General features: G+C 41.2%; 2 protein-coding genes across 4 annotated transcripts in view; both read left to right on the plus strand.

Moving 5' to 3' along the window:
• The window catches only part of LOC105398629 (multivesicular body subunit 12A), a 34,399-nt gene extending 30,961 nt beyond the window's left edge, over window positions 1-3,438 (plus strand). The window contains exons 4-8 of one of the 3 annotated variants that reach the window (XM_048625801.1): window positions 349-471; window positions 689-742; window positions 1,109-1,321; window positions 1,716-1,878; window positions 2,240-3,438. In XM_048625801.1, the coding sequence (XP_048481758.1) occupies window positions 349-471; window positions 689-742; window positions 1,109-1,321; window positions 1,716-1,878; window positions 2,240-2,326 (640 nt within the window). In that variant the 3' untranslated portion in view covers window positions 2,327-3,438. Of the gene's footprint in view, window positions 1-348; window positions 472-688; window positions 743-1,108; window positions 1,322-1,712; window positions 1,879-2,239 lie in introns of all 3 variants that reach the window. The other 2 variants (XM_048625800.1, XM_038108345.2) reach the window with 2 other exon arrangements.
• Window positions 3,439-4,916: 1,478 nt separating this feature from the next.
• LOC105389087 (nonsense-mediated mRNA decay factor SMG7) lies at window positions 4,917-23,672 on the plus strand. The gene is made up of 18 exons (XM_048625917.1): window positions 4,917-5,101; window positions 5,562-5,661; window positions 6,037-6,162; window positions 6,519-6,637; window positions 7,542-7,700; window positions 9,370-9,555; window positions 9,983-10,126; window positions 10,469-10,562; window positions 11,096-11,282; window positions 17,826-17,969; window positions 18,485-18,644; window positions 18,997-19,125; window positions 19,443-19,648; window positions 20,092-20,183; window positions 20,580-20,699; window positions 20,870-22,117; window positions 22,313-22,405; window positions 22,767-23,672. Exons 1-18 carry the CDS (start codon window positions 5,064-5,066, stop codon window positions 22,854-22,856), a joined length of 3,435 nt encoding a protein of 1,144 aa, XP_048481874.1. The 5' UTR covers window positions 4,917-5,063; the 3' UTR covers window positions 22,857-23,672.
• The last annotated feature ends 274 nt before the right edge of the window (window positions 23,673-23,946 follow it).

Raw genomic sequence — 23,946 nt, forward strand, 5'->3', positions numbered from 1 at the left:
CAAGACGCCAATGTCGAGCTCACATTTAAGAAATCTAGAAGTAACCTGCCTGGTGGGGTAAAAGGGCGGGAAAGAGACAGGTATAGTAAACGTCACATTCAAACCGGCTGTGTGTCACGCGCGAAAAGTCAAGTTCACTACTCTCATATTATAAGGCTTTGAATTGCGTACAGTTGTTTAATAAGTACTTACTTTCTTATGATTCTATGATTTGAACTACCATAACCACCCACAACCTTCTCGTTAGACAAGTAGTTATGTGCTTTGACAGCAAAAATAAGATAAGTCGTCATTAACGCCTTCTATTGGGTGTCGATATGAACTAACAAGAACCAATTTTTTCCGCAGTGAAATAAATGGCAAAGTGGTTTGCTACAAAGTGAGCGGCGGCAGCGCGGAGGTGTCACCCACGCACACACAGAACGACTATGAGAATGTTTGCAACAATATTACGCCCGAAGCTAATAGAAGGTATGTTAGTGGCGCCATCTCTTGGTCGTTCTTAGGAAGCTTTTTAATAAATCAAATGGCGCTCGTTCGCATTATAAATTAATTGATTTATTACGGATTTGTATTTTATGTGTTTTGTGAAAGTTTCATGAAATATCATTATGTGTTTTTTTGTTTCCCCTTATATTTTCTCCCTTATTTATTTACTATTATTTTATATATTTTTAATTTATTTCAGTTCAATATCTGCACTATACAGAGAGTTCAAACAATGTTGGCACAGAAATGATAGGTACAGCTAGAGTGGGCTTGTGTTCGTTTTGTTGAAAAGTGTGTGCTATTGCATTTTGACATTGCTATGCCCATGTCAAAACCATCTGTCATTGTTTTTGTTTTGATTTTATAAATGCATGCAAAATCCTTACGACTGTAATCCCCAACGGGGTAGTCAGAGGTGATCCGACCTTTCCACATAGGAAGATGTGCAGCAGAATTCCTCACAATGTTTTCCTTCACCGTAAGAAATGAACGCGGAGTTAAATAAATACTTTAAAACAACCGCAAATATGGCTGCCATCTGCTAAACACCTGACTCTTTCATAACCAGTGGCTTTTTAAATTTTCCCGAATAAAACTAACCAAACCTCTTCCACCACAGACTGCGCGCAGTACCAGACCGACCGCCGAAGCTGTCGCCTCTAATCAACGACTTGAACAACCTGAACCTGAAGCAGTCAGCGCCAGCGTACCCCAACATTGATGAGTTCACGACGAGTCATGACTACGAGGCTCTGAGTCCCTCGTATAATATCAACAAGCCGTCGCGGCCGGCGCCACGCCCGCCGCCTGTTATGTCGCCCGCGCTGTCGAGGTTAGTGTAGATCACGGTAGATGGCGCTTTTAGTATGTTTGTTATTATCCATTGAATTTTTAACTGTGAGCTTTCCTGGACTTTTGTAAGTGTTTTAATGCTGTTGTCATTGAGTTAAAAAGGTTTAATTAACCTTTAATATGGAGTCACGAATATCGAGATGCGAAGTGTGAAAACCTCCATACAAAGGTTAGGATTATCCGAGCAAGATGGCTAAAAAGACGAAAAACTCGTAAAAGAAAGTGAAGCATGCCAGAAAACTGATTTCTCTTTTCATTTCTAACGTCTGATCGTTGATATACTTCAAACAAACATTCGATTTACAAACCTTAAAACTAGATGAGTTGGCATAAAAAAGGCAGCTGATTTAACAATACTTATTCTCCAACAGTAGCCCCGGCCCAGTATCTCCCACGCCGCCGGGCGGTCGCCGCAAGGGCCCGGCGCCGCTGCCGCGCCAGGCCTCCAACTACCTGACCCTGGGCGGGTACAACGCACTGGAGGGGGTGCCGTTTGTGCTCAATCCGAAGCTTATGGGGATGCCGGCCGCTGAGTTGGTGAGTGAGAGATACTTCTTGCCGAGTTGCAGGAAGGACTAGCTAATGACGGTATTGAATATATGTCTGTCTCTTTCTGTCCGTATACGGTCAAAGCAAGGAAGCGATAGATTTAATGCCGACATTTGCTTAAAATTCCTTTACTCAGAGACTAATACTTATATTATAGAGGAAAGATTTGATTGTTCGTTTGTATTATTTTTATAAGCTACTAAAATTCATAACTGGAAAGATTTGATTGTTCGTAAAGCGACGGAAAGCTCTCGCGGAGAAGCTAGCTATTCATAATTAATGATTCTATTTGGTCTGTGGAGTGATATTAAGCGGGCGCTATAAGAAATATATTTATTCTCTTTTATAGATGCAGATTCCAGTAATAAAGCAGCGAACGAACTTCGATCTGGAGAGAGATTACTCGTACAACTTCGCAGTTGAGAGACAAACGTGAGGTGAACAGTTTACTATCTTTGTGATTCTGAAGGCAACGTCAAGTTATTGTAGTTCGCAAAGTCTGAAGTATGAATTTTGCTCCTGTGATAGCATCATTGGTAGGAATTCGTGTGTACCAGTTATGTGTTTTATCAATTTGGAAATAGTGCTCAATTTTTTGTAGCGATTACTTTTTGCTTCGGAATCCAAAGAAATATAATGGACAAGAAATAACATAAGTGCATGGTGCCATGCGGAGAAATACTGTTTTATTTATAATGTTGTATGTACAGAGGATGCTGTTTAGTTCAATTCTGACCTTATGGTGCTTGTTGTAAGGACTAGAGTGGACTGTAGATGCGTAATTGAATTATTATTACCATATTTTTGTTGTATAAGTTTGTAGTATTCTACCTATAATTAATTAGATTTTAAACTATGACTTGCAGTTAAAAGTGAATTGTTTTCATTTTAAACTGTCCATATTGCCGCAAGTATTCCTTATGTGTCTCAAATTAAATTCTGATCTTAATCATTGTGTATAATGTAAAGAACAAATAGCAATTTATGACATATCGTTTAATCTTGTATGTAAATGACTGATTTGTGATGTGTGTTGACACCAGCGGGGCTCTTTACGAGAAACTAGGTATATTGAATCTCCATTTAAACAGCCTTCTGTGGTTGTAGCATGTGGCGGTTAACGCGCAAGATATGACAAGATAAAAGTTTAAGGCGTACTCGTGTTGGTCCCATGCTATGTTGCAGACATAGTCTCGGTATTTGTCAGGCAGGTTGGAAAATATGGTATGAAATCTAATAGCACTTTGTATATTCTGTCTTTTATTTATTAACTTTAATTTGTGTCTGTTCTATATTGTATTTTATTATTACGTCGACACCACAAACCATAATTATGTAATATAATGTAAAAAATAATTGTTTTAACTTAACCATATCCCGCTGGTTGTGTAGAAAAATGTTAGTGATCCTGAGGCCTTGTAAGTACTGTGTAGGTATTGTATGTGTAGTTTCACAAATTCTTGTGAGATTATTGCACGATTAGCTGAGTGACATGCTAATATTTTGATTGAATTATATCACGAATAAATTGAAAACCTAATGCCATGATTCTTATTTAATTTAGCATAATAATTAGAAATTGCGAAAATAATGTAAAACTTTTTTGGGCTAAGTTTATTAACTGTCCCAGTTGCACAGCACGTTTATCGACATAACTATATGTAATACGCATTAAACATGGCGATGTGATTGGTGGGATGTCTCAACGAGTTTATCTACGTGGATAAAGATGCTATGCAATCCAGTGCTTGACATGTTGGGAAGATGGTAGATTCTACTTCGTTTTTTTAAGTCCGTTTACACCCTTGATAAATTATGTAATGTGCCAATTATTTAATGAAATCATGTAAGTTCAATGTTTTAAAATATATTGTTACCGTTCAAACAGCCATAATGTATGTTTCGCTAGTCAATTATTTGTTCCGTTATAAAAATGGTGTATAAATATGATTTTTGTATTCTATACCCACTTACATTTCAATAATCAATTACAAAGTCCCTATTAATTAATTAGCAAATTGTAAACCTACAATACGTACATGTTTTTGTTATTTACGCTCCATTAATGTGAATGATAATGAATAACAATTACTTTTTATTTCATAATTACGTTCTAAGTAGTCATTTGATACACATTGATGTTGAACCAATCAATGCTATGAGTGTTAATCACAGTGAATACGATTTTTACTTTCCAGAATTCGTCCAAAGGTTGATAAAATATTACCTATATTGAATGATTTAATTTAAATTATAAGACAGGGTGTCTCTAAATATGCTTAATGCAATCTAAAGCAAAAAAATCCGTAAGTCTGAGCTTTGTACTTTCAAATAGATACTTCAATACCGTTCTTAGGACACCCTGTATGACATTGTATAGCAAATATCCAGTAATGTAATAAATTTAAAAAATATTTCTTAAATCTAGACCATATTTTAATGAGATTAGAAAAATGTGTAAATAATTATTTGGAATACCACGCTTTTTTACTTTATGTAACACCTTATAATATACATAGCAAACATTTAAATAATAAATAAAAAATAAATACTAAATTATTTAGTTACTGCTTTTATTTTATTTTCCTCTCTGATCAATCAACTTATACGCCCGCACATAAAGAAAAATATCAAAATGGCGGCTGGTTTTGATTAGTGTTTCTGTCATATTCTCCATCCTACTCCCACTAATGTCTCCTGATGGTCTCATGAAATTCTTCTTTATCTGCAGATAATACGATATTGAAATTTCTGCAACATTATAGATTTATAGGGTGTAATGTGGACTATTTCATGTAGATTTAGATAGGTTACCAAGTTTTAGAATAGACACAAGTGGACTAATCTAAAATTAGATATAGAATAAATAAAATGACAGACAGCTCAGGGTTGTCCAATATTCCCTTAGATTTTCCATATTTTGCTATGGAACCCCGGGAACCCCTTATTACTTTTCATAAAACTCAGAATATTAGTTCTAAATGTTAATGGATAAACAACAAAATAAAAAGAGGATAGTGGTTCTCTATGGTTTAGAAAAAGTAAAATGTCAGGGTGACGTGCATGGATCTCTATTCGATTGTTTTTAGAAATTTATTTTTCTTTACCTTTATCTTTTTTCCCGATTTTTTCATTACCTAATGCTGTGACAAATACCGAGGCGTTAAGCCTCTATGAAAATGGTTCTAAACGCTGCTGTGCAGATGCTGAGGTAATAAATTACTTTATATAACCTTATCCATCGGACATAAAACTAGTTCCCTTTACTCTCCATTCGTATTATTACTCATAATTTAGGCAATTTAGATTCATTAATTGCTTCTCTCATTATGTTTACAAAATTTCCCGTTAATTTATCTAAAAAAAACATAATAATTATTAGAACTTATAGCAAATTTGCAAATTGTTAACGTTTTTGCAAGTAAACATGGTGTCACAACCACAACCTCATTAAAATTTATGAATATTCATAAAAAATGCTGTTAGATAGCACCTAATAAAAAAAATACTATGTTGCTAATGTTTTAACATAACCGAGACATAACCCAAAGATAATCCTTCACCACTATGATAATCCTTCACACAACTTCCAATGGATGTGAAATAACATGAGCAGTGTAACAACTGAGACTCTTTGAGGCCACAGATATTTAGAACTTCATTATTTACAGAGAGGCAGATGAGCTAAAGGAGAAAATATTGAAATTCAAAAGTGGCACATCCATGCTCCAGGACCGAAACCTCTGGGTCACTCAGCAACAACTACAAAAGGTAACATCTATTCACTGGTGATACATTCAATAACTTACAAAGTTAACATTCCCTGAACAAGTAAAACCATGTTATCATTATAATCAGCCCAACATCATTCACTGCTGGCCTGCTGGCACATAGACCTCTATTCACTAATACAAACTTTCAGTCACTGTCCCTCAGGAGCTATTCAGGACATAATAATATCAATGCAATAATATCACTAAGCAAAACCTAAACAGAATAATACACAATGTACAAAGTAAACATAGCACCAGGGTCATGTGCTAAGTGAGACCTGTATTACAGAGACCCCGTCCCTCCTCTCGGGATCACATTACTATTTTAATGATATTAAATATTTAAGTTAAAGTTAAATATTTTGATTCACAGGTATATCAAAAAGTCCTAGTACTGGACCTGGACTATGCGCTGGACAAGAAGGTGGAGCAGGACCTGTGGAATGTCGGCTTCAAGCAGCAGATTGAGGCGCTGCAGGCCATCGCTAAGGACAGAAAGGTTGGCAGTGCATTTCTAATCTTACTTCACTTGTTCAAAAGTGTACAAACACAAAGAAACAAAATTTGATATTTAATGCACTGGAGGACCCTCCAAGACTAGAAGTTTAAAGCCATAAATCTATACTTTTCATACGTTTAAATTTATTTAAGTAGTGTGATTGTAGAAAAGGAAAATACTTACTGTATTTAAAATTTTGTCTTCTATTTACAGATTAGCTTATGGGCTATTTTTATTGTAATTTTTCAGTAACAGTATTACTCTATGGTTCCTTCTAAATAAATTATTGTAGGTAGGTACCTACTAACATACATACAATCATGCACATGATTATAACACTCATGAACATTCCCTAGAACCCATCCCGAAGCGAGGGCCAGGCGATGCTGTCGTGGGTGCTGCAGGCGGCCGCCGGCTTCTACCTGTGTCTGCTGCACCAGATCTGCACCACCTTCAAACTTGACCTGCCGTTTAGGTGAGCATTGGAAAAACTTATGTGTTAAATGTTTTACTCATTTATTTATGGCTAGTTCTTATAATTGTGACTATTGAATGGGTCAACCTATTTAGAGGTTTCAGAAAAATAAACAAAAATGCATGTGTGGTAAACATAATTTTCAGTCAGGCACTAAAAGACTTAGAAATCACTGTTTTAATTTAAAAGAGTCTTTTTTGTAAAAGGAAACAGGACAGGAACAAAGCAAGCATGGAGTTGCTCCACATTCTCCATTGTCAGCATCAGGTCTTTTTAGGAAATAAATTTTAATTTCTTTCACCATTACCGTTTTGGATGCTTTCATCCATATAATCGTTTGCAATAGAATCCAACAATCATGTAAACAAATATGGCGGGCTGACATTGACAGCGTATTGTTTATGCCCATAGTGATGTCATAGTGTTCTAATTAGATTAAATATATAAGCCATAGACTATAAAATAAAACTGATTATATTATAAAAAGTGTTTATTAAAACAAATTTAAATCTTCGTCTTCGTCATCATCACTATCAGAAGTGTCGCCGGTGACCGTAATTATAAATGGAACCACTGTGTCATCGCTTGCCGTGTCTAAAATGCCGTCGAGCTTTTTCATTTCTTCCTCTTCCTTTTTTCGTTTTGGTTAATTATATTAAGCTCTTGAAATTTTTTTTTTATTGTATTCAAATAATATTAAATTAAAATAATTTATTAAATTAAAAATAAAAGATAACTTCAGATTACGAGCGATCGTCAAATGTATGTGATTACGGAGTAATCGTGACAATTTGGTTTGTTTACATGATTGTTGGATTCTATTGCAAACGATTATAGATAGTAGAATTCCTCACATTTTCGTTTCCTTTTGTTCAAATAAAGTTGACATATTTGCAACTTCCAGACGCCGCGCGTCGTTAGTGGGCGCGGTGGAGGGCTGGTCCGTCTCGCCTACCACCGCCGCGCCCGCCGCCGCGCGCTACATCGCGCAGCACTGCCTCGTGCACCTCGGCGACCTGCACCGCTACCGGCACCAGCTGAGAGCAGCTCACACGTTCTACAGGTACGTGTGTGTGTGTGTGTGTATGTGTGTGTGTGTGTGTGTGTGCAGCACTGCCTCGTGCACCTCGGCGACCTGCACCGCTACCGGCACCAGCTGAGAGCAGCTCATACCTTCTACAGGTATGAGCTGCTCTCAGCTGGTGCCGGTAGCGGTGCAGGTCTCATCTCACTCCGGGCAGCCTTACAACCAGCTAGCCCTGCTAGCGTGGCGCCGCGGCCGCCGCCTGCCCTCAGTCTTTTCACATCAATAGTCATTCAATATCCACCTTTATTGCCCTACAGACATGCGCTAATAGTCTCAGCGCACTCCGGCCAGCCCTACAACCAGCTAGCGCTACTAGCGTGGCGCCACTTACCACCTACCTTACGCTATCTTTACACAACATCCATTCAATAACCACCCTGATTCCTCTACACACACGCGCTAATAGTCTCGGCGCACTCCGGGCAGCCCTACAACCAGCTAGCCCTGCTAGCGTGGCGCCACCTACCACATACCTTACGCTCTCTTTACACATCAATAGTCATTCAATAACCACCCTTATGCCTCTACAGACACGCCCTCATCGTCTCAGCGCACTCCGGGCAGCCCTACAACCAGCTAGCGCTACTGGCGTGGCGCCGCGGCCGCCGCCTGCCCGCGCAGTCTTTTCACATCAATAGTCATTCAATATCCACCCTTATTCCCCTACAGACACGCGCTAATAGTCTCAGCGCACTCCGGCCAGCCCTACAACCAGCTAGCGCTACTAGCGTGGCGCCACTTACCACCTACCTTACGCTATCTTTACACAACATCCATTCAATAACCACCCTGATTCCTCTACACACACGCGCTAATAGTCTCGGCGCACTCCGGGCAGCCCTACAACCAGCTAGCCCTGCTAGCGTGGCGCCACCTACCACATACCTTACGCTCTCTTTACACATCAATAGTCATTCAATAACCACCCTTATGCCTCTACAGACACGCCCTCATCGTCTCAGCGCACTCCGGGCAGCCCTACAACCAGCTAGCGCTACTGGCGTGGCGCCGCGGCCGCCGCCTGCCCGCGCAGTCTTTTCACATCAATAGTCATTCAATATCCACCCTTATTCCCCTACAGACACGCGCTAATAGTCTCAGCGCACTCCGGCCAGCCCTACAACCAGCTAGCGCTACTAGCGTGGCGCCACTTACCACCTACCTTACGCTATCTTTACACAACATCCATTCAATAACCACCCTGATTCCTCTACACACACGCGCTAATAGTCTCGGCGCACTCCGGGCAGCCCTACAACCAGCTAGCCCTGCTAGCGTGGCGCCACCTACCACATACCTTACGCTCTCTTTACACATCAATAGTCATTCAATAACCACCCTTATGCCTCTACAGACACGCCCTCATCGTCTCAGCGCACTCCGGGCAGCCCTACAACCAGCTAGCGCTACTGGCGTGGCGCCGCGGCCGCCGCCTGCCCGCGCAGTCTTTTCACATCAATAGTCATTCAATATCCACCCTTATTCCCCTACAGACACGCGCTAATAGTCTCAGCGCACTCCGGGCAGCCCTACAACCAGCTAGCGCTACTGGCGTGGCGCCGCGGCCGCCGCCTGCCCACACTCTTTTCACAACATCCATTCAAAAATCTTTCTTCTTTCAAAAATCTATTTTATTACCCTACAGACACGCCCTTATAGTCTCGGCGCACTCCGGCCAGCCCTACAACCAGCTAGCCCTGCTAGCGTGGCGCCGCGGCCGCCGCCTGCCCGCGCTGTACTGGCACGTGCGCTCGCTGCTAGTGAGGGCTCCGTTCCCGCCCGCGCCCAACAACTTGGCTACTACGCTGCATGCCGCGTGCCATGGTGGCAGGTTAGTTGAGAATTTAGGATCATTCATTTATTAAATTGCAGATTAGTAGCATTAAGTATAGGTAGGTTTAAGTATAGAGCATTCTGTGGCCATAACGCTAAAGTAATCGCAGTTAAATTAAGCTTGAAAATTGATGTATTGTTAGTGAGTTTACACAACTCTAATCACTATTGTCGACCCCATATTGTTTTCCTTCTCCGACATTTCTACTGGATAAGCCTGAAATAATACTATTCATATCAATTTATAAATGAATTGATAACGAATCGAAAACGTATTTCTAGTACTCGAAGAACTATTTTACCTGTGAATTGCGCGAACTTACGCTAACAAAAAGCAACCTTGAATCACAAGTACGGCTTACTTACTCCTATGTCAATCACTCATTGTATAAATATTTTCTCTATAACCATTCATCTCTCCCCAGAGACTCAAAAGACCTCCCCGTCCTGCCGGGTATAACGGATGCGGCTCGCAAGGGCCCGGCGGTGGCGGCGGCGCGCCCGCTCGACCCGCGCGCCTACGTCGACACGCTGCTTCGGACCATGCACTTGATACACTCGCTGGAAGAGTGAGTTGATGATGTTTTGTAATTTCTTTTTAGCGTGTAGGTGACCAGTGCTAGAACTGGAGTAGAGTTTGTCAACATGGTAAAGGAATTATCAACATAAGTTGACCGTAGCTGTCTGCCCAGGTATTTTATGTATCAAAGGTTGCGTAGTATTTGTCGATAGAGGCGCCACTTTGTATGTGAGAAAATAAAATCTTTCATAGTTTATGCAAACTATCAGCACCCTCACTGGAGCTGTATTGGTTAATGTTTAGTTTATTGAACATTTTGATCTATTTTCCAACTTCAGACACACAGTTGTTATAAATATTCTTTTATTGCACAGAAATGTATTATTTTCAGATTGGATACTGTGGGAGAATTAGTGGACACGCTAAATTCATCTCTGACTGCACTAGTAGCGACGGGTGGCTTCGAATCAATGACTCTTATCAAGGTAAAAAATACAGATTTATGTACTTACCAAGAAATAGCCAATAAAATATATGTATCTAATCCTAACTAATATTATAAATGCGAAAGTAACTGTGTCTGTCTGTCTGTCTGTTACGCTTTCACGCCAAAACTACTGAACGGATTTGAATGAAATTTGGTATACATACGGTCTAGACCCTGGGAAAGAACATAGGCTACTTTTTATCCCGGAATTCCCACGGGAAAACTTTTTAAGGCGAAGCGAAGCGCGCGGGAACAGCTAGTCAAGAATAAAGAACCGTTAGCCCATAAAGCCTATCGGCCATCTCAGAACGGCTTTATCTCATCTATTTCCATCACCACCCTGCAAGCTTGGTACACTCATATATTCTAGCAACCAGTCATTAGCTACATTTATACCTTGTTCAGGAATCCCACACTTCACCTATATGCTGTATTCTATGTAGGTACATTTATATGTTTTTTTTTCTGTTTTTAGCATTTATTTTATATCCATGATATTGGTATAATCCAAACACTATATATCACCCACAGATGATAGTGGTCCTCATCTGGCTGGTCCACTCCTCCACGGAAGGCCTGACCATCCCCGTGGCCTCTCTCTCGGAGCGCGAGGCGACAGCAGCGCGGCACGGCGCGGCGCTGGCGGGCGGGGCCGCGCTGGCGCTGCTGCTGCCCACCTACACGCTGCCCGCGCCGCCGCGAGCCGCCGCTCCCGCACGTAAGTAAAATTGCTAGAGAATTCTTTCATTTAGTTCCCAAGCGCCCTACTAGATGGCGTGGCGCCGATATCTTAACAAAAAAAGTAAACTTTTTTCACTGCGGCATGCTTGCGATCAGCTAGGTCTGGATGCGTTGCGTACGTTAATAAGAATGTTGCCTTATTTAAGGGTCTGCAAGGGGGAATCGAGGGTTGGCATTGTCATAGAATTATGTAGTAAACGATGCTCTACAACCTTGAAAAAAATCACACAGGTAGCCGAAGAGTCTAGCTAGGTGCTGAATGATTCGAATTCAAGTAAATTATTATGGATAACTGTAAATAAAATTCAGAATATGACGAATAACCAGAAAATCTCACTCCCGTATTGTAACAACTGTGTCGTAATTATTAAGAAATTTCATATGATTTTTATCATATTATAAAGTTAAAGGCTTGGACTAGGCGCTAAATACCTTGTTTTTTAATAAACACACACTTATTTTGTGTAAATTAATCCCAAACTTGAGCAATTTTTTTCCCTCAAATCTTCATACAAATATCTATGGCGGCTTTCTGTGTTATAAAATCATAAACACAAGTGACGTTTGACTCAGTTGGCCGCTGGCCTCCAAAGAAGGGTCACGTCGGTTTAGGCAGCACTGACAGCTCGCGATCTTATCGTGTACAGATACAAAATCACTGCACATTGGTTGTCATTGCACTTTTTCAACTTTTATGACACCAACATAATTTGATTTGAAATTGAGGAAGCATAATTCTTCCAGTATATTCAATACATTAAATTAAATTAGATAGTGTGCAATATTCTCGTGACATTACAGTCTCGTAAAGGTCTGATGAGGAGCAGGAATATAGCGAATGGATCTAAGTGATGACAATACGCACGAACATTAGGTTAGGGATCAAAAATACAGTCTCTTGGTGCTGGTTGAGGTATGGTCTCGTGAGGATCTGATGAGGGCATAACACGGTGGTGGCTCAATTTTATTTCAAAGATGTTAATAGCTAAAAGCATCGAGTTTAGGCTATTAAGTATGTTTTTCAGAGAGAGAGAAAGAGATTTTATTTTTCCTCTGGATGTGTTAGGTTTACTGGGTTTACTAAGTTCATTCTGTTAATGGCATCAAGTTGTTATGTGTTCATAAGTAATAATTATTTATTAACAAAATGCTGTTGGTTCTCCACGAAAATTTAAAAATAAAAATAAAATAAATAAAAATAAATTCGTAACGTAAAATTGTCAATGACGGAATTTTTTCTATAGACAGTAGCCACAAAAAAAACAAACGATAGATGGCGTGATTTGAAGATAAAGATACATTTATTCGACACATAGACAGCAACAACAAAAAAAATACAGATTTAAAGAAAAGAAACACATAGGTACTTATACAAAACAACAAAGAAAAAAAAAGGATACACATCAAAATAACTGGAAAAAATATAAGCCCCAATTTACTTGTGTGGGACAGGGAGTACCATAATATTTTTTTAGGGTACTCCCCATCTATGCGAAATATCAGCTTGATATCTTTACCCGTTTCTGAGAAAAAGGGCGGTGACAGACAGTCAGTCAGACAGACGGACAACAAAGAGATCCTATAACGGTTGCTTTTTTTCTTTTGACGTTCGAAACCCTAAAATTAAGTAAAAATATTATGCTGCTACCAAAAAATGTACTTACAGGTATTGAAAAAGCGGTATATAGTACTAAACAAATTATAAACAAACAAAAAACCCGACTGCACGCTAAAAAGATGAAAACAAGTCCCAATGTTAATGGAAAGTATCGTAGGCGGGGACCAGCAGAGGGTTCACCATTTAGCTGAATGTTACTTAGAAAACGGCCTTGAGTGGCGGTCAAGTTGGTCCCCGCCTGCGATACTTTCCATTAACATTGGGAGTTGTTTTCATGTTTTTAGCGTACAGTCGGGTTTTTCGTTTGTTTATAATTGTAACTTTTTAGTTGTTTTTATTTTATGAAATTTTACGTCAGTAGTTCATGATCATTTTTTATTTCAATAATTTTGGTGTTATTATTTAAATACCTTCAATATGCATATTTTTGTAATGTGAAAATCAAGCCCTTTCATTTGATACCTTACGCGGCAAAGTTGAATTATTATTTTTTCGATCATCACGTTATGTCCTCTAGAGGGCGCTATGTACATTTTAATGGATCGTCACATAGCCTATAACCATCGCGCCATCAATACGCTTCTAACAATACCTCATACATCAAAATCTATCAAGCCGTTTAGGCTACAGGAGGGAACAAACAAACATACATACATACAATCAAAAAACATTACCCTCCTCCTTCGGCAGTCGGGTAAAAAGGAGTAAGATAGGGGGTCATTCTGAACTTTTGCTCTACGAGTTTTGGAAATTAACAAAAAAAAACCTTTTTCATAGAAACTTTGTTGGACATGTGACTTTTTACCATGGAAAACGAATATTTTTTTTCGCGAATTTGCAAATCTCGTAGAACAAAAGTTGTTCAGAATGACCTCTTGAGTCATCCCCTTTTGGTTTAGTATAGCCCTTTTGCGACACTATGTATTTACTTTGCTTTGTCGTCGGGGTTCAGTTGGCTGGAGGATGCCCGAAACTTATTATCTACACTTTAATACTTGTAGTTACCTTTCTACAAGTAAATACCACATTTGTTTGAGAAAGCTAATCGGGTTCCGAGTATAGAGTAAAGTGGCACCCCTATTAATTTCTACTCTTTCCTGGTGCCTACCAGTGTAAGTAAGAATTATACTTACTTACCCTAAAATCACCCTAAATGTACTTGAACATAATTGTCAATAAAGTTGGCGAGTAAAAGTTTATTGACCCACTGTGCAAACTTACATGTGTGCGTGTCACTGCGTGTGCTGTGTGAAGAGCATTGAAAACCCAAAATTGGCGCGGCACGTCACCCTGTACGGGCCCTTAAGGTCATATTGCACTCGTTACGCCCGCTTGTATAAAGTCACCATACTTGATGGTAAGTACATACTTCCACCGAGGGCCTGACCATCCCCGTGGCCTCTCTATCAGAGCGCGAGGCGACGGCGGCGCGGCACGGCGCGGCGCTGGCGGGCGGGGCCGCGCTGGCGCTGCTGCTGCCCGCCTACACGCTGCCCGCGCCGCCGCGCGCCGCCGCTCCCGCATGTGAGTGATAGTTGTGGTGGATTCTTTCAGACGCTACTTTCAGTGACTACCCGCGCGCGCCATCGAACTGAAATAGCTCTTTTCAATGTAACACTAGTGATTATTCCGGGCTGGATGCGACCTTGTTTGATGCGTATTGGTAACTCCCATTCTATCCGCCTGTATAAAGTCACCATGCTGTATAGTAAGTACGTATACTTCCACTAAGGGCCTCAGCATCCCCGTTACCTTTCTATCGGAGCACCTGCATGTGAGTGAAGGACCTACAGGATTCTTTAAGAGGCTTCTTTCAGTTAGTTGCCGCGCTCTATACGACGGCGTGGCGGTGGAATAGAATATAACTTTTTTTTACTGAGGAACAGCCGCTACAAGCCTGCTTACAAGGCATTCTTGTTGCTACCTTTTTAAAGGCGCGTGGGTGTTAACGTGCTTGTATTATAAAGTCACCATACTGTATAGTAAGTAGAGGGCCTCAGCATCCCCGTGGCCTCTCTCTCAGAGCGTGAGGCGATGGCAGCGCGGCACGGCGCGGCGCTGGCGGGCGGGGCCGCGCTGGCGCTGCTGCTGCCCGCCTACACGCTGCCCGCGCCGCCGCGCGCCGCCGCTCCTGCATGTGAGTGAATGTGCTACAGGATTCTTTCGTTTAGTTCCCAAGCGCGCTACTAGATGGCGTGGCGCCGATATCTTAATGAAAAAAGTAAACTTTTTTCACTGAAGGTAAGCTAGGTCGTTAATTAGTATAATATAAATAGATAATTAGTAATAAGGTAACACCCTAATTAAAGTATGCGTTGCGTACGTTAATTAGGCTGTTACCTTTTTTAAGGTCAAATTGCACTCGTTTCGCCCGCTTGTACCTTTAAGGTCATCATACTTACCATCAAATGGTAAGTACATAGTTCCTCGGAGCGCGAGGCGACAGCAACGCGGCACGGCGCGGCGCTGGCGGGCGGGGCCGCGCTGGCGCTGCTGCTGCCCGCCTACTCGCTGCCCGCGCCGCCGCGCGCCGCCGCACCCGCATGTGAGTGAAAGAGGATTCTTTCACAGGCTTCTTTCAGTTAGTTCCCGCGCGCGCTACTAGATGGCGTGGCGCCGAAATCGTAACTTTTTAACTGCGGCATACTCGCGACCAGCTACGTCTGTATGTGTTGCATACGTTAATAAAGCTGTTGCCTTATACAGGGTGTCCCAAAAGTCAACGTCATCCCTTAAAGGGCTGATAGGTCAGCTCATGAGAAGCCAGAATATCACAATATGACCTTAGTAAAAACTCGATAATTTTCGAGATATTTACACTTTTATAAATTTGCTGAAAATCGACACCTTGGATCAGTTTTTTGCGTGCCGCCGGTACAAAAATCCATATTGTTAGAATTTGTTTGGTGTTGCATCACCCTGTATAGCCCTGCTATTGATCGCAGTCAAAAAAAATATCGAGTAATGCTGTATGTTTTAAAAAAACACGGTTTTCAAAGTCATAAAAGGTAATCGTATTTTTTTATAAACAACTTTGACTCTACATACTGTAAAAAAAATATACCACGCAAACCCGGCACCTTATTTGAAAAGATTGCTCATGCAGTTTCCAAAATGGTATAAAACGTTGCTATTGTTTCAATTAACAAAAAAGTTATTGCTATTTTAGTACAAAACGACCTCGATGTAAAATTCTTTGAAGGAAATTTATCTGACTGAATTTATTAAGGGTAAGTCATGTTGGAATGAGTAAAAGTAAAATAGGTGGTGGGGTCAGCCGTGGCAACATAGATGACGCAAAAATAGCTAAGAAAAAACTTAACAAACTCTTATAAAACATATTTTGAGTTTTTTTCACCTTATTTAAAAAAAAACAAACATTTATTGACATTTATTTTTATTTCTCAAAATTATAACACCACATTATTATATTAAGTACATAATCAGCAAAAAATAATACTCATTAATGGTCATAATAATAATTTTGAGAGTTTGGTTTTGTTTAACAATAAGTTTAAAATAAATAACAAGTAATTAGAGGTAATGTTAATGACAAACTGATCTGTCCCTTTTTTGGATACTGTGGGTGTACAATGTACATGTGTAAGCGTTTTACTTGTACAATATCATACATTGGCACTACTCAGGAATGTACGTTACCATGCGCTACATTTATGGGGAATGTGGAGTTGCTATAGCCCACTTTTTTCGAGAAAGATACTCAAAATTAGTTTTTTTTTATTAACTGTGACAACGTTCTCTTTTCCCACTCCCGGCCACACCACCTATTTTACTTTTACTCATTCCAACATGACTTACCCTTAATAAATTCAGTCAGATAAATTTCCTTCAAACAATTTTACATCGAGGTCGTTTTGTACTAAAATAGCAATAACTTTTTTGTTAATTGAAACAATAGCAACGTTTCATACCATTTTGGAAACTGCATTAAATGAGCAATCTTTTCAAATAAGGTGCCAGGTTTGCAATGTATATTTTTTTTACAGTATGTAGAGTCAAAGTTGTTTATAAAAAAATACGATTACCTTTTATGACTTTGAAAACCGTGTTTTTTTTAAACATACAGCATTACTCGATTTTTTTTTTGACTGCGATCAATAGCAGGGCTATACAGGATGATGCAACACCAAACAAATTCTAACAATATGGATTTTTGTACCGGCGGCACGCAAAAAACTGATCCAAGGTGTCGATTTTCAGCAAATTTATAAAAGTGTCAATATCTCGAAAATTATCCAGTTTTTACTAAGGTCATATTGTGATATTCTGGCCTCTCATGAGCTGACCTATCAGCCCTTTAAGGGATGACGTTGACTTTTGGGACACCCTGTATAACACTCGTTACGCCCGCTTGTATAGTCACCATACTTACTTGATGCTAAGTACATAGTTCAACCGTGGGCCTGACCATCCCCGTGACCTCTCTATCGGAGCGCGAGACGACAGCGGCGCGGCACGGCGCGGCGCTGGCGGGCTGGGCCGCGCTGGCGCTGCTGCTGCCCGCCTACACGCTGCCCGCGCCGCCGCGCGCCGCCGCTCCCGCATGTGAGTGGATGTTGTAGACTGTAGAGGATTCTTTCAGAGGCTTCTTTCAGTTAGATCCCGCGCTCGGCTTTAAACAGCGCGCGGCACAGGAGTTGTAAACAGTACATTGTAATTCGCTTGCGTATAAATTACAGTGCAGTCCATATGCTCAAAAGGCTATCGAAAACTGCTCTTTGTTCTTCAAACATAACGCAATGTCCTGTAACGATTGTATGTATTTTGTCCCAAAACTTGACTATATCCAAAGACTTCATATTTAGATGCCAGCGTTCTCATTAATATTATCCTCATGAACTCAGTTTTATCACAATTAACCCAATTTCCCTTCTCCCGCAGTGAAAGTGTGGCTGCAGTGGGTGACGTGCAACCCCGCGCTCCTCACGACCCCCGCGTTCCTGTCGCGGCCGCAGCTGTGGCCGGCGCTCGCGCACACGGCGAATAAACTGCAGGAGGAGATTGGGGACTTCAGCGGGGAGCCCTGTGAGTTACTGCTGTTGGGTAGAATGTAAATGTGTCTTGGGTAAAATGGTAGCGTTTATGAAGGAATGATAAGAACTTCTTTGAGCAATAGATCGAAAGCCAGTATGCTGCATAGCGCGCACCAATGGCGTTAAGTGATTTGTCTTTGTATCATTTCACCTCCAAGGGATTAAAAAAAATATTGATGTCGATTCTGAAGGCAGAAATTCAAATTTTAACGCTGTCAAACAAAAAAAAAATGCTAGTATAAAATGAGATTTCAGGGAACAGTCATAGAGTCGAATTTTAAACAAAGAATTTAAGGTTTTGACAGCATTAAAAATAGAATTTCCGCCTTCAGAATCGACATCAAAGTAGTATCAATTATTGTTGTTTGATTTAAAATACAATATTTCTAATATTAGTTGTTGTTTCAAAGCCACGATTAAAGTACAAATTTGATATTTGAAACAACACTCTTTCCCTCTATTTTCTTTGATCCGTAAAACGATCCTTCAACCCTACCTTCCTTGCAGACGCCACCCTGCCATTACCTGAAGACAGAGAGCTTCACGGGTTCGTGCCAATAGAAGCGGCATTAGCTGGTTTACAGCTGTCTCAGCACAGCGCCTGGGAGACCTTCGGAGACAGGATACCCGCAGTGAAGATAGAGGAGGCTGATGCTGATGACGACAGGTCAGTGATGATGATTATGGTAGAAGTAGTGCTGTCTGGTCTCCATAAAATGGCTCTGTAATGTATTTGTAGAAAAAACTGCTGTTTACCCAGAGTAAAGCTATGGAAGGGCGATCACCTGATCTTCGATAAGTGAAATGGTCCATACTGTTAGATGGCCATGACGTATGTATAGCTGCTGTGTTGGTCATCCGTCCGAGAGTGATGGAATAGACACATAGGGAATGCTTTTTTGCACGGCTAGAAGGACATTAATTATTATCAACTGTTCATAGCAAACAGCATACCTAACTGAATAGATTTCATAAATAATCATTAGCAACTGGATTACATTTCCACCTTTCTCTTCCAGTTCCCCATCGGAGCGCGCCCAGATGCAGCTGCTCAACGACCCCGAGCTGCAGCACCGAGTGCGCTGCTGTCGGCTGCTGCAGCTCACGCGCGCGCTGGCTGACTTGACCCCCGACACGCTTAGTTACAGGTACTGCCGGCGGGGCTAGTTATACTGGCCCAGCATCCTAAACTTAATGCTATAATAGTACGAGTCGATGCGAAGAGACAAATAGGACTCCAGGGTCTCAAATTCAATTCAAATTCAAATTTACTACTTTCGGCCTTTCGGGACATGAGTCAAAATTCTGTAAATGGTCACTTTTACTGCTTTATGACATCACAAAGGCTACTTGATCCATCATGTGATGTGCTAAAATATTTAATCTTTCAACTGAAGGCTTTCCAGCGCACTTATGTTCCCAACACCACATCAAATTAAAACTAACCCCTACATTCCCCCCACAGCACAGAGAACAACATAACCACATTCACGGCGGCATCACTTGGGGGTCACCAACTCTCCGCCGCGCTGGGGTCGCTGACCCTGGCGGCGGCGCTGGCGGGGGACGCGGCGGGCGAGGGGGAGGGGGAGGGGCTCAGTGACAGTGATGATGATGCGCCGCCGCCGCCCGCGCCTGTGATTATATCGGAGCATAGCTTTAGGGAGAAAGGTACGGATTTAAATGTTATATGCAAAGATGTAGCTACGATTTTTACAGAATACAGAGCAAAATTGATGACACGTTTCCTAAGAATATGATTTGGTATGTTTTCTAGTTTTAGATTTTTTATATTTATTCAGCTGCCAGATTATACACATACAGTGGCAAGAGTATAGTAGAAAAGGACTCAAAGGGTCATTCTGGCCCTGTAGCACAAGGCGCTATTAAGACGTGACAAAAGGTCTCCGTCGCGCTCGCTCTTGAGGCTGCGTGATGCAAAACTTGTCACGTCTGAAATTCGCCCCGTACTAGCTTTCTTAACAACTTTTAATGTGAAAATAGGCTAAAAAAATCTTCATGGGAGTACAATGATTAATCTTTTTCTAGCACTCTGTATATCTGACGGGATAAAGTATTTTCAACTTCTTCAACAAAAGCCTTATATGTTTCAGTGCGCGAGAAGCGCGTGGGCATCCTGAAGCCGCAGGGGTCGCTGGAGCGCGCCCGCGAGGAGCGCGCGCTCGCCAGCACGCAGGATGACGATGTGAGTGATTCAGTTATCATGATGGTACATCATCATCAACAGCCAATAATCATCCACTGCTGGACATAGGCCTCTCCCAAGGAGCGCCACAACACTCGGTCAGCTTCATTAGTAGGGTCCGACAACCCTAGCTTTTCTATGGGTAAAAGATGGAATACTATTTTTCCCTTAAATAGTTAGCCAAGTGAATGAAGAAAAGTAAGGGTGCTTTTCTTATAGGAAAGTGAAAATTCTATGGATGCGTTTGATAGCCACCAATCATATTCATTGGTCCACGTAGCGTAGTATTTCTGGGAACGGATATGTTTCAAATCATCTCAGGATAGGTGCATAGCACATCTGTGGTGGAAATAGAACAAGGTATAGCCGGTTGTATGTAGCTTTTTATCTCTACAGGAGGTGTCTGCGGAGGCGGAGGACAGTAAAAGCGACGACAGCAAGCGGGCGGAGCGGCGCCCGCGCATGAACGTGGCCATGGCCGCCATCATGCGCAAGCAGGAGGAGGTCAACAAGCAGGTGAGAGAGAGAGAGAGAGAGAGAGAGAGAGAGAGAGAGACCACTGTCAGAATGCATATGAGGACTCCCCATCATCCTCCTTTCCTCCACATGATCATGATGGGCAGCTTTTTACAGCAGGATTTAATAGAATCCGGATTTTAGTTTTTAATCATTATGTTATGTTTCAGGTGAAATTCGTGACACCACCGCCAACCCCAGATTCGATCACTGAAAGCGCAGACGCCTCCACCTCTGCTAAAGACGCGAAGTCCAAAGTGGTTCATCCAAAGGCAATAAAGTCCCTTGCAAACCTTCCTATAGGCAGAAAGACAGGAGGCATCCTATCCCTAAAGGACAAGTCAGCCGGGTACCCGCATCTAGTCAACACTGATCCAGAACCGCCGGTGAAAAAACCGGAGAAAGACGAGAAAAAGGAGATAAAACTCAGCCAGTCCTCCCAGAACACGCATCAGAACTATCCCTTACCTAAGAAGCAAGAGCTTAGTCCAGGAAACTGGAGTGGCAACCCTACTGGACCGCCCGCGTACGGGGACGCCCCTAGATTCAACCTCCAGCATAAGAACGCATACGGGCTTCAAACTACTGGCATTAACTACAGCCCTAACTACCAGCAGTCAGTGAACAACCAGGGCATCCGCTTACCTGTCGTCAACCCTAAGGAGATAGATGTCAGAACGGCTGCGCTGCAGAAGCAGAACCTCAGACAGGAGCCGTATCAAGAACACAAGTTTAACCAGAATTACCAGATGTCTGGAGACAAGAAGAATTTCCTAAGCGATCTACCTCCACGCTTCGCCAACCAGTACCGCTACTGGCAGTCAGCCCAAGACAACACGCAAGAAAACAAATTCAGGGAAGACAACTTCCTAGGGAATACTCTGTTCAGTAACAACCAGCCTCAAAACAGACCCAATTGGATGATGAACCAGCAAGAGCCGTTCCAACAGCCGCCTCCATGGTGGCAGCCGGATAACCCGCCACCAAACTTCGCGCCAAACTACACATCGCCATCTATCAACCAACCCACGAACTTCTACAACCCCCCAATGGCTAACCCTTTCCAAAACATGCCTTCGTATCAAAACCAAAACTTTGCTCAAAACAAACCTGATAATGCAACAAATTACATGCATTCGGCAGTCGGACAGCCTCAAATGCAAGTGCAGAATGTGTTGCCGTCGCCGAATTTTTCAGCTTTGAACAATTTTGGGAGCTACGCGCCGACAGTGAGCTATGACTCGTCTATGTACCCTCAGTTCAACAAGCTCGGCTACCAGGGAGCCAAGGCTCCGCAGTACCAGCAGAAGGAAATGGATATGGGGCTGGTGTTCGGAGCGGGGATGGGAGAAATGGCGCAGAGGAACCAGCTCAACTTCAAGGAGGGTGATGCTTCGAAGAATCGGGATCATAGTGAGGTGAGTACTTTATTGCGTAAACAACTTTACTGTAAAAAAAGGCGAATTATTACATCTTTATACATGTTTTGTTATGTTATCTACAATACTTTCATGAGAGTATGTTAGGCACTGCTTTCCGGCACTTTGCATTCGTGTTTTTGTGAATTAAATGTTTTGTTTTTGCAACACCCTATATAAGACTGTTGTTCCCAGCAGGCGGCGGGCGGCGCGGACGCGGGCAGCACCTACTCTCTGTTCAGCGGAGCCCCGCGAGACCCCTCCTGGGGCGCCGCGCAGCCGCAACAGGTAACACGTCGTGTCGTTGCTGTTATTGCAAAATGTTCTAGGTCATCGAAAATAAATAAGAAAAAGGTTGTTGTACTTTCAAGAAACGATTTCCAGTTCATAACCTGAAATCTATTTTCGCTGACCTAGAACATTTTGCAATAACAGCGACGATGTAACGTATTTTAATACTGTTTATTTATCCGCGCACGCAATAACTAGATTCATTTTCTTTGATATTACTCCCAAATGTTAAACACATCAATACTAGTACATTCATGCTTTAATTAGTACATTTATGCCGACATACACATTTGTGCCGACAGTTGCGTCTTGACTACCAGGTGGCAACACTTTATTAACTATAATTACCGTCCAACAGTCCTTATGGTCCGGGCCTGGCCCCTCCCCACTGGAGCGTCTACTAGAGCAGCAGAAGCAACTGAAGCAACCTCCAACAGAACCGCATTGAGCACCCAACACTCTCCTTCACCAATACTATTTTTGATATACAGGGACTGACTACCAGAAAAATATAAAAATGCTACCCATTTCAGTTACATTCCAGGGTTGAATGTGTATGGCTTTGTGTGATTGGTGCTCGGTTATGTAGCGAGCAGATGATTGGTCCAATCGGTGTAGAAGGCGTGGCCTAATATTACATCTATGTAGTGTAGTGGGTGGGTTTAGTGGGTTATGAATTGATATGAAACAAGGATAGAAAATGGAACTTGTATGAAACAAATGGACTGAAATGGTAGCGCGTAAAATATGATATTTATGGTAAATAAATTCCCTCTTAAAAAAACTTTTATCTTTGCTAAAAGCAAAAGACTTTTGAATGGAATTTATTTTTATATTTTGTTTCTATGGTTTAAATTATTTAGCTCAATTAAACTTGTTGACAAAATGTGATCATTTTTCAATGTTTCTCTGTAGATACTTTATACAATTTTGACAAATTTTATACCTAAATTCAGTATGTACACTTACTAACAAATTGCTTGTAAAGTCTTAGTAGGTAGTATAATGAAAAGGATCATGTACAGTCGCGGAAATATCGGTACATGCAGTTTAGTTGTTTCCGCTACTATACTATGACAGGAATTCCACTATTTTAAATTCTACCTGTGTATGATTATAAACGTTGTAATTTTCATAATTGTTCAATAAATATATACTTGTCACTGCTAGTTTTGTTATTATAAGTGAAAATTTAGTTATATGTTAAAATATACAATGTAAAAGTTTGCATATTTGTAATAAATGTACCTATTTTTGTTATAAATAGTTTTTAAAATATTTATTACCCTTGACCTTAGCTTTAAGAAATGGGCGTGAAAGAATAATTGAGTTTATTTTTATGAATACTTTTATTCAAGAAGTTATAACACTGTTTATTAAAAAATAAATGTCTTAATTTACATAATAGTGTACGACAAACAAAACGATAAAATCACATGAGACCGAATCATATAATGTCTAATAAAGAGAAAATTATATAAAAACGTGATAAAAACCTTAAAACATTTTTTTATAAACTTCACAACGATCATTGTGTC

The sequence above is a fragment of the Plutella xylostella genome, chromosome 15 (assembly GCF_932276165.1).
Source record: "Plutella xylostella chromosome 15, ilPluXylo3.1, whole genome shotgun sequence".
Lineage (NCBI taxonomy): Eukaryota > Metazoa > Arthropoda > Insecta > Lepidoptera > Plutellidae > Plutella > Plutella xylostella.

Excerpts from the sequence above, each read along its gene's own strand:
- LOC105389087 (XM_048625917.1), top strand. The coding sequence starts at position 5,064 with ATGAAAATGGTTCTAAACGCTGCTGTGCAGATGCTGAG. Across the intron at positions 18,645-18,996 it reads GCTGATGCTGATGACGACAG|TTCCCCATCGGAGCGCGCCC; the intron begins GTCAGTGATGAT and ends TTTCTCTTCCAG. Across the intron at positions 20,184-20,579 it reads CCAGCACGCAGGATGACGAT|GAGGTGTCTGCGGAGGCGGA; the intron begins GTGAGTGATTCA and ends TTATCTCTACAG.